This window comes from Salvia hispanica, chromosome 3 (assembly GCF_029641045.1).
Source record: "Salvia hispanica isolate PSC_SH4W2 chromosome 3, Shi_PSC_v1, whole genome shotgun sequence".
In the NCBI taxonomy this organism is placed as follows: Eukaryota; Viridiplantae; Streptophyta; class Magnoliopsida; order Lamiales; family Lamiaceae; genus Salvia; species Salvia hispanica.
This window is the reverse complement of record NC_142694.1, coordinates 46867008-46878065: the sequence shown is the minus strand read 5'-3', so window position 1 is coordinate 46878065 and position 11058 is coordinate 46867008. Positions and strand designations below refer to the sequence as shown.

Genomic DNA, 11058 nt, shown 5'->3' with positions numbered 1-11058 from the left:
AAATTAACGGAAGTTAGGCAAATGATTGAAGTTTACCGTTGCGCAGCCATAATTAACAGAAAGACAGAAATTTCTATGGTGATATTTAGTTAAATATAGTCCCTCACTTTCAAGATAGTTGAGTAGGAATATACATTAAGTCATTAACATTAAGATGGTTTCTTTTCTAACAAAAAACTTTATTTTCTCATTTCTTTCATAATCTATTCTTTTTTCAACTTAACTCTTACCCATCAATTTACCTTAGGAAATTTGAAGGGTTTGGTTCTAAAAAATTAAAATTAAAATACTTTATATATGATTATAATTTATATCGTAGTGTGCCATTTAATATGATACATAACTCCTCTATCTTATCTAAAATAGTTTAAAAAATAATCTAAAATGTGTATTTTTATTATATTTTGGTTTATCTATCTTATCTACCGAAATTATGAACTATTTTGATAGTAGAGTAATACAGAGTATTTTTTTGTCATAGATGGCGTGGGTACAAAGTTGCAAACTCATAGTTTATGGACCACTTATAGTCCACTCTACTGTTTGTAAAGCTCACACCATTGACAATGGTCATAAATTTGTGAAAACAAACACAATTCTAGCTGTATCTATACCCTACTAAAGCAACTAAATAATCAAATTATTAACGCAATTCACGCTAATATTAACAACAATGCCAATTATTGGAATCGTATAAATCCAGTCTCATCTATTAGTAGTAAAATAAAATGCAATAAAAAGAATTACATACAAATAGATCCCTTTACTCCCCCCTAGTAACAAAAGTAAGCCGCATTGTATTCCCAAAAAAATAGCATGTATAAAAAAACACATATAAAAATAAATAAAATGCGATTAGTTAAAATAAAAAAATCAAAATGTCCATTTCAAGATCTTGATTCTGAGATCAACCTCACATTGAGCGTCGGTGGTCTTAGCCGGAATGACGGTTTTACCCTTGGGGACGATTCCGTGAATCCCATCACACGTCACTCTAATGCCGAAGCGCTTCGTCTTGATGTTATCCATTCTGACGATTAGGGTTGTGTCGAGCAGGATCCGGATGGGCAGGCCGCCCCGCCTGAGATGGGATTTGATGGAATTGAGGGAATCGGCGTCGAGGAGCTGCGTGCGGGGCGGGGTGGAGGTGTGGATGAGGGAGATGGCGGAGGGGGAGGAGTTGAAGGCGGGGTAGGTGTTGTTGGCGAGGGTGATGGAGTCGGATTGGAGGGAGATGGAGATTGGGGCGTAGGAGAAGAGGAACTTCTTGTTGGGGTTTTTGGCGGAGAGGGTGAGGTTGAGTTTGGCGGTGAGGCGGGTGGAGTCGTCGGCGGGGGTGGTGGACAGGTTGAAGGCGGAGATTTTGAGGGAGGTGACGGAGAATGCGGGGCGGTGGGGGTGGTACAGGGCGTAGAAGGCGGCGGCGGCGATGGCGGCGGCGAGGAGGGTCAGGGTCAGGAGGAGGATGGACCAGAAGCAGACGAGGCAGCAGCAGCGGCGGCAGCTCAATTGGGGCTTGGTTTTTTTGACGGGTTGGCGGGGGGTGGGGCGGTAGGGCTGGCGGAATTTGGAAGGGGGGTTGGGGAGGGGCGGCGCGCCGGCGGTGGGCTTGGGCTTGGTTGAGGGGTACACTCTGTCACTCATGTTTGTTGGGGACACTGAAAACTAGGATTGATGTGAGAGATTTGGGGGAGAAAGGAAAGTGTGTTACTACTACTTTCTAGAGAGAGAGAATTGAAGAAGGAATGGTGGTGAGTTCTTGGAAGAACTGTGGTTGTAAATGTGGAGTGTAATTTATTTTTGTTTTGGTATGGTTTATGTGTGTGGTGAGAGAGAGAGAGAGAAGGGGGGTGACGCGTGGGAGGTGGATTCAGACAAGGGATAGTGGAGCCGAGGCTAATCCAGCCTTGAAATCCAATTTTGAAGCACACAAATATGTATTTTATGATTTGTAAATTTATTTTCTCATAGTATTGCTCAATTCATTTCGGAGGCGTGTTATTCCCTTTGTTCTATAAATAATTTCTATATGCACATGCAACTTCGGTGTGTATAATACTAATATTCTACTACTCTCCTTTAAGTTATTAAGATGTGAATCAAAATAAAATAAAATTTTAAATTAAAAATGATCAAATTAGAGCTTTAGATTAGACTGATCCTACTTGGATAGTGGATTTTTGTTGTAATTTTTTTGGTAGTTATCGGATAAGACGTACATATATTTGAATAATGTCGTTGAGTGGCGTAGATAATGAACACGTTGCATTGTTATGATGTTTTCGATTCTTTGAATATTGAGTTTTGAGTTTTACGTACTCACTCCGTCCCATAAAAATAAGCCATATCTTTTTTCATTTGTCCTATACAAGTAGTCTATATCTATTTATGAAAAAAAAATTTCTCTTTCTCTTTTACTTTATCATTTATAGGCTCCACCATCCACTACATAATATTGAAGATTTCTATTGGACGGAGGGAGTATTACTTTCAATGATAGTTGACAATCGTTTTATTTTAGGGAAATAGTCTTAAAAATTATGAACTTTTTTCAAAATTTAATATTTATCACGATCTTTAAAATGTTGAGAAATACCATAAAGCATAAACTTTGATAGATTTATGATTTAAACGTGCTTTCAAATTTGGTAATTTTTTGAATCGTTAGTCCACATGTCATCAGTTCAGTGTAATTTTTAAATGTGCCTTCAAATTTACAAAAAATTGTGATTTAATGAAGAATGTTATGTGGTTTAATGCTTAAATGTAATGTATATAATGAATTAAGTGCAATGTACATAATATACAATTGACAGTCGAATCATATCATCCCCAATATCTTATTCATGTATATATAATGAATACGGAAAAATTTATAGCTACATTATCCATTCTTGATCTATCTAATTGACTATATTTGGCCTTAGTTTTAATTTAAAATTTGGATTCACTTTAACAATAGTTAAGTTATTATATTGAAAATTTTATATTTTTGTGTGATAATATTTATATCAAATATATAAAGTTATTGTATTGACAGTAAAAATTAATGTACTAAAAAATAATGAAATTCGAAAGTTAGGAATTAGGATTGCATGCGTTTAACGTATCTTTTCACAATAAATTGATTAAAAATAAAACTAATGATGCATCGTTGTTCTAGAAGTAATTAGATATATACCCCTTGTATTCAACACTCACATGTAAATTTATCAATAGAAATTTAAATTTGAGTTTAATTTAATAAGATTTCAACATTATAATATATCCGAGAAATTTCATGATTATATTTAACAATTTTGGATTGGAACTTAAAAGAGTTTCGATATTTTCATAAATGGTAGAAGCAATAAAAGTGGAATAATAGACCAAACTTCCAGTTGGCAATGAATTATGCATTACAGCTTTAACCAAACAAGTAAAGAAATTATTCTTAACTTGGACGTCCATTTAGGCTTTACTGTTTCATCCTTTTTCATAAATATTACTCGTATTTTATATCCATAAAGAATATGTTTCCCTTGCCGAAAGGGTAAAAATCATTAAATTTATTATTATTAATTTAATTGGAGTGTGATGTTCAAATTTTAAATTTTTACTAATTAAGTGTTTGTAAGAATCTAACTGTTTGTTCGTCTTATATATATGAAGTGAGATTGCACTCAAATTATTCATTAGTAGATTTTTGAAAAATGATTGAAGCAAACAATGAAACATTATTTGCATAAAGATTTTGCACAATCCTAAGCTTTGAATTTCATCTTACTAGTAAACCGTCTTCCAAATAGAATAGAGACATAACAAAATAAAATAAAATGAAATAAAATAAAATAAAATAGAAAGAAAGAGAATAAGAATCTTCAAACACCCAAATTGGAGCCATAATTTTATTTAGTCCAAAAATGAGAATAAAAATGTGTATATATATCCTTCTTAAAATGCATGAATATGAAATTGCCTAACCAAATCCAAGTTAAGGCAAGTTTGGGCATGTGTCGAAAATTTGTCTATATTAATTATGTGTATTACCTTAGCCTAAAGTAGAAGCATTTCCATAAACCAGATATTAAAAGCATAATCATAGTCAACTTGCCAACAACTAAAGTAGTCTCCTTTTAGTAAATTAGTTATTACAAATAGTAGTAATCGTTTTGTGTAAAACAAAAGGTCATTTGGATTGTTAATCAAGCCACTAATCCACTTTGAATTTAGATTATTACTACCGTAATTATCATATTGGGCACAACCTTTCATCAAATTCGCAATTACAGTTACAATCTAAATTGACTGTGTGCATCAAAGTATAGCATTGTGGACTTCATGCTAGACACATTGAGAAGCCTATATCGTAATTCCAACATTTACAAAACTGTAATTACAATTTTAAAACTGGTGAAGTGGCTGGACTAAACGTGAAACTACCCGAAATAATATTCTCATATATACTTGCTATGGATGTCAACCAATCTGACGTGAATAACCTACTAAATTTAGAGGATTATAGTTGAAAATCCGATGAAATCATAATCCGATTAAACTATACCCTTGTAGCCTACTGATTCGAAATTCAAATGGGTTGAACCTAAGTGCCCTATTGTTGACACTTCGAACATTTATAATATAAATGCAAGATTTATCAAACTTCATTATTATCTTATTATAGATATTTGAGATTAAACATAAATCCAAAAATTATCATTATATAAGACTAATTTATTATCATTATGTATTAAATTAATCAAATGTTAATTTGTATTGCTAGTAGCTTAATTAATTAAGTCCATTAAGCTAGCCCAAACCCTAAACATTTAGAATTAAGATTGAATATTTCTAATCCTATAAAATTATAACCATATTAGCTTACACTCAATTAATCCATAACCCGAATAACATCAATCTAAATTATTGGACTGACGCGATTAATATTACTAATATTTACTAACCAGAAAAACTATCCAATAACCAGAAAACTATCCAATCGAACAATCTTCAATAACAGTCGTATAGATTAACATAAGTTTTAAATCATACACAAAATAACTAATTATTACTAGTACAGTTATATGTGGATCGATAGTCATGTGTGGTTCTGAAACACTCGATTTGATGACATTATAAAAAGAGGGTGCAACTAACATGTTATTTTCCAAGTGTAAGCGACTAATTGATCCAAAAAAAGTTAGTAATTATTACCTTAATAGAAAAGTACAAAAAGTGTAATTAGTTCATTAATCGTCTGAGCACTCATTGCTGTCTTCTGGCATTAACTTAACTCAAAAGTCAATAAACAACGTTTAAATAAATAATTTGATTTTGATAATTGAGTTTGAGATGCGTGCAGCTTAATCTATTTAATAATTTAAAACTTAGTAAGATTATTTAGTCAGGTGTTACTTAATTCTGCACTCGTGCCAGGTTCCACCGACACATGCAAGATTATATTTTACTAATTATTAATTTATTTTGTTTTCAAAATAGGGAGGTTGGGATTGAGGAAGGTATTAATTGCTCCTATCTGTCTAATTACGTTGTTTAAAGGATGTCCTCACTACAGTAGGACGATATAAAATTAATGCATAATTGATAAAATAGGAAAGATAAAGAAAAAGATAATTTAAATAGTCTTGTAATTATATCCCTTCAGAGTTCAGAATCAACTAGGGGTGTCGAAACGGGTAGCGGGTATTGGGTACCCGCACACCCGACCCAATACCCGTCGGGTATCGGATACCCGCTATCCGACGGAAACGGGTAACGGGTCGGGATCGGGTAGTCATATTTTTGGTTTTGCGGGTATCGGGTAGCTCGGGATACCCGACAATCCCGAAAATTACCCGATTATAATTTAATATTTTTTAATTTTTAATATTAATATAAATTTTAATTTATCCCAGCGAATGACTTTGATTTAAACCTATGTTTTTTTTTTTTTTTTGTCAATTTTCCTTTATTATGAGTATAGCCTGTTTTTCCGCCTACAAAGACCAATATTATGTATTCAATAACATATGTATTTTATTAATATATACTACAAGCTACACACATGCATTATACATACAGTATCATATATATACACATACTTACTAAATTGTGGATGATCAATGTCTAATGATTCGTGGGCTTGTTTATGTTTTAGGATGCATCAAAATACTAATATTATTACGGATGACGATCAACAAGTTTGAAGATAATGCAAATAATAATAATAATAAAATAGATTTTCAAAACAAAAAAAATCGGGTCGGGTCGGGTACCCGCCGTGTCGGGTGCGGGATACCCGACTCGGGTATCGGGTAATACCCGACAAAGTGCGGGTCGGGTATCGGGACAACAATTTCGGCCGAAATCGGGATCGGGTACCCGACTCGTCGGGTGCGGGTACCCGCGGGTACCCGTTTCGACACCCCTAGAACCAACTGCTCCTGCAGACAAATGAGTTATTGAAGAAGTTGTAAGAGCATCCGCAATGGTGCTTAGGCCAGCCATAGGCCAGCAATAGGCCAGCCATTCTCTCCCCTGCCATATCAGTAATACTAAAAAATCCACCTGCCATATCAGATTTAGGCCAGCCATAGGCCAGCCGCAATAAAAATAATTCAAAATATACTACATTTACGGAATTAAAATTACGATTAAAATACGAAATTAAATTTACGACACATATACGGGAAAAATAATCCATTCCATTAAAAAAAAGTACAAAGATTTTTAAAAAAAAGTACATGATTTTTTTTTTTTAAAAAAAGGGCTTCAACACACGAGCCCCGCCACTCTCTACTCCTCATCGTTGTCGTCGTCGTCCTCGCCGCCGCCGCCGCCCGTGGTATCTGAGCCCACGTCGGAACCCGCTAGCTGTGACCTCGCGATCTCCAAATCAACAAGCATGCTCTCGAGCATCTCGTGAAGAAACATCTTCTCCGTGGGGTCAGTGGCGTTCTTCCACTCTTGGAAGACCTTGTACATCTGAGTCTGCGTTTGGTTACGCGAATGGAGAGTGTACTCGAGTGGGGCGGGTGGGAGGGCGGAGGACTGGACCTCGCGGGGCGATAGGGGGGATCCGTCCCTCGCAGCCCGCTGCGCCCGCTTCTGTCCAACCGGGCGGGGGCGACCAGTAAATGAAGGAGGGGATGGAAACTCCTCAGCATCCGGGGGGAGGTCGTGGGATCCGCCGCTGCTGCCGCTGTAGTCGCCGCTATAGTTCAGTCGCTGCTTCTTCGGCCACCCAGCGTCGCACCCCGCCCGGAACTTCTCGGAGTCCTTCAACAACAAGAAGCACTCCCAGAAGGTGAACTCCTTATACTTCCCCTCCAAGGGGAACTGACTCGTGGCTATCCTCCGGGCGTCGTCCTCATTCTGCCCACTTCTGAGCTGACGGAGGGCATTGGCGTACAAATTCGCAAAACGGCCCACCGCGGCCCTGGTGCGCTCCCACCCCTTCCGGACCTCCTCATTGCTGAAGTCCTTCCCGTGCGGGCAGTGCCTCCTATAGGCATCTCTGATCTTCGACCACATGTTGACAACCCGCTGGTTGTTCGCAACCAGCGGATTGTCGCACACCACCAACCACCCCTTGGCCACCCCGGCGTACTCATCCTCCGTCCACTTCCTCCGGCCAGGGGCAGCGGGCTGCGATGACTCGCTGACCGCCTTGCCCTTCCCCTTCCCCCTCGTCTTCTTCTTCGGCGCGGCCCGCCTCGCTGGAACGGGAGTATCATCTTCCCCGAGATCGATCCCCATATCATGCAATGACAGAAGGTCATCGCCAGTGAACTGCGTCTCCACTGGGGTCGACGTGTGAGACGAAGCCGTCAAAAAATCAAGCGACGGCCGATATACCGTGTCCCCTCCCGGTGACCCCTGAACCCCCCCTGCATCCCGGGATGCATACCGTGCTGCATCCCCCCCGGCATCCCGCCCTGCCACATCATCCCCATCATCTGCTGCAGCATCATCTGCTGCTGCATCTGGGGCATACCCCCCCACCCGGGCGCTGACTGCCCGCCGCTCCCCTGCCCGCCGCCCGGCATCCCCCACGGCATACCCCCCTGGTTCCCCCCATCGCCCCCCCCCCCCCCGGCGCACCGGCCATCATCCCCATCATCTGATTCCAAGGGATGTTAAACCCCGGGCCCATCTGCCCCCATCCAGATCCCACAGGTACCGTGGGAGTCTGAGATCCACTCGTCGTTGGACTGGACTCGTTGTTGTGATCCATCGCTCGATGATGCTCTTGTACAGAAAGTTAGAGAGAGAGAGAAAACTCGTTAAAACAAGTGGTACAAATGAAAATGAAACGAAAATCGCGTTTATATAGGTTTTTTTTAAAAAAAAAAAATCAAAAATCGGCGCTGGCCGATCGGGCCGCCACAATGGCGGCTAGCCGATCGGCCAGCGCTTCGGCCAGCGACGAGTGATCGGCCAGCCCACGCCGAAGCGCTAGCCGATTTCGCGGTCGCCGACTGCAATGGTTCGGCTAGCCGATCGGCTAGCGCGACGAATCGGCTAGCCGGCCGCTAGCCGACCATTGCGGATGCTCTAACCAAGATTAAACAAAATATAGGAGTACAATACAGAGGATTCAAACTTGGCATCTAAAGGTTGAGAGTCAGGATTCCCAACCAATTGGTAGTTTAAATAGTATTAGTGGATAGTGACACTCATATTATTACTATTAGTGTTCAATGGTGGATCATAGTAGCATAAGTTGTAAATAAATTTGTTATATATGGTTAATAAGTTCAGAAGAACTTTCCATAAATATAAATAAGATATTTTTATGGGGCGTACTAAAATAAAAGTATCCTTATTTTTATGGGACGGGAGAAGTATATGATTTTTTGTTTTCATTAATTATTTTATTTTCTTATGACGGTCATGCTCAGCCGAAGATGAGTCGTTTGGCACTTTCCCTTATCCGCTTTACCTTTGTAGTTGGTTCATGGCAACAACATTAAAACTTGATATATTTTTATCAGTATTATAATTAACTATAAGTGCACTTCGTCCCATTAAATATGAAATATTTGGTTTCGGACATGAGATTTTTTGTAGTGATGTTTTTTGAGTTATTGAAAAATGAGTAAAGTAAGAGAGGAGAAAAAATAGAGATGATGTTGTTTTAATTTTAATAAATATTTCATTTTTAATGAGACATATTAAAAGGAAAAATGTGTAAAGATGATGTTTTCATTTTAATAAACGTTTCTTTTTTAACGAGACATATTAAAAGAGAAAATGTTTCATTTTTCATAAGGCAGAGAGTATAATAAAACAATAGTGAGCAAGAATTGTGATCTAAATCTACGTATTGCAACATCAAACAATTTGCACTAAAGTCCAGATAGAGGAAGAATTCCAAGACTTTGATTTCATTTACTACTTTTCATCCAACTCTAAGTTTTACTTACACGACCATTAAATTAGACTGGACTCCATCTCAAGACTCAAAAGTCTTTAGACAGTGATTCACTCAATATTAGAACTACGTACTATCAATAGTTAATCCCTATATGTAACTCTCTAACAATTTATGACCTACCTCACGCTTAGTCTCAAACATCGTGATTCTATTGTCTTTATGTGTTAATTATTTTTATCACATATTATTACTCATTTCTCGAATCTCCCAAAAACACAACAATCAACCAATGTAAATTTGTAGACCAGCTAGCGAAAGCATTGAGCTCGAACATAATTAAAGTAAATTGAGTTTTGAATATAAAATATACTCCCTCCGTCCACAAACAATAGATTTATTGTTGCTCGGCACGGGTTTTAATATAAAATTGGTAAAGTAAGAGAGATGACGAGAAAAAGTAGGTAAAGTAAGAAAGATGGAGAGAAAAAGTAGGTAAAGTAAGAGAGATGGAGAGAAAAAGTGAGTAAAGTATGAGAGAGTGAAGAAAAAGTGGAAAAAGTATGAGAGATAAACTTTCCATTTTTAGAAAGTGATCTATTTTTTATGGACGTCCCAAAATGGCAAAATTGATCTATTTTTTTTGGACGGATGGAGTATATATTATATATCCAATCATTAATTTAGTCTATCCAGAGATAAACTAACATAATTTTAAAAAATGTGATCAACCTAAATAAAACCCATTAAGTAAAATCGTTGTTTGATTGGATCCTTTGCTTGAAGACTCCTTCCTCAGTCCTCACCATATCTGATATCTCCCAATGAAGGACTAGCTAGATGAGAAAATAGATCTTAATTGATAATAACAAATAACTACGTTACCAAAATGATGAATGTATGATGCCCAAAACTCAAGTTTTTATAATTCGCGTAACCAAAAATTGCCCTACATAATCCATTCTAAATCAAGACACTAAAGTATTTGGTTAAGTTGACTTATATAGTTATGTTATCTGAATCTTACCGTTAAAATATAATAAATCAATCAAAATTGTATGAAAAATCAAGGGTCAAAATTTTTCAGAAAGTTGGACAACGGTCGCAATGTGAATTATAAACAACCCAAATACAAAGAGATTAAAATAAGAAAAAAATACAATAATAATGGAGCAGCACATGCATGTGGTCATGTGAATTCGACGGCGCATTATCAATAAAAATGCAATATTGATTTTATAAATATCGGACATAAAGTTTGCCCCGTTTAAATAATGTCGACTTCTTTTAGGGGAAAATTATGTTGAAACAAATAGAAAATCCATTTTCCTGGCTTTAAGCCTTTATTTTTATGGTGAATCATATTAATGGTACTTCATCTTTCACTTTCGCACATAAATGGTACTTAATCTCTACTTTATATCATTTTTAAAACTTATAAATCACATTTTTGGTACTTAATGCAATTTTCATTCCAAAATACCCTCTAAACAAGTTCATTTTTCCATTTGTGTCATAAAAGATATTTTGGGCATGGACAAAATTAGTACCAAAAGTGATATTATTTCTCCTCACTCTTTATACTATTATTATTAATCAATATTAATATTATTATTTTGATATTATAAATTAATAATTATTTATTTCTAATATCATTTAAATATACTTAATCATAATTATAGTTATAATTATATTTAATTATT

The 11058-nt window shown here is 36.9% G+C and overlaps 1 protein-coding gene across 1 annotated transcript; it reads right to left on the bottom strand.

Moving 5' to 3' along the window:
• Positions 1-632: 632 nt before the first annotated feature.
• Positions 633-1817, bottom strand: LOC125211415 (uncharacterized). Its single transcript, XM_048111188.2, has one exon. The coding sequence runs from the start codon at positions 1642-1644 to the stop codon at positions 874-876; it is 771 nt and encodes a 256-aa protein (XP_047967145.1). The 5' UTR covers positions 1645-1817; the 3' UTR covers positions 633-873.
• Between the last annotated feature and the right edge of the window lie 9241 nt (positions 1818-11058).

What these genes read in the sequence shown, in the direction of transcription:
- LOC125211415 (XM_048111188.2), bottom strand. Translation starts at nt 1,644, where the DNA reads ATGAGTGACAGAGTGTACCCCTCAACCAAGCCCAAGCCCACCGCCGGC.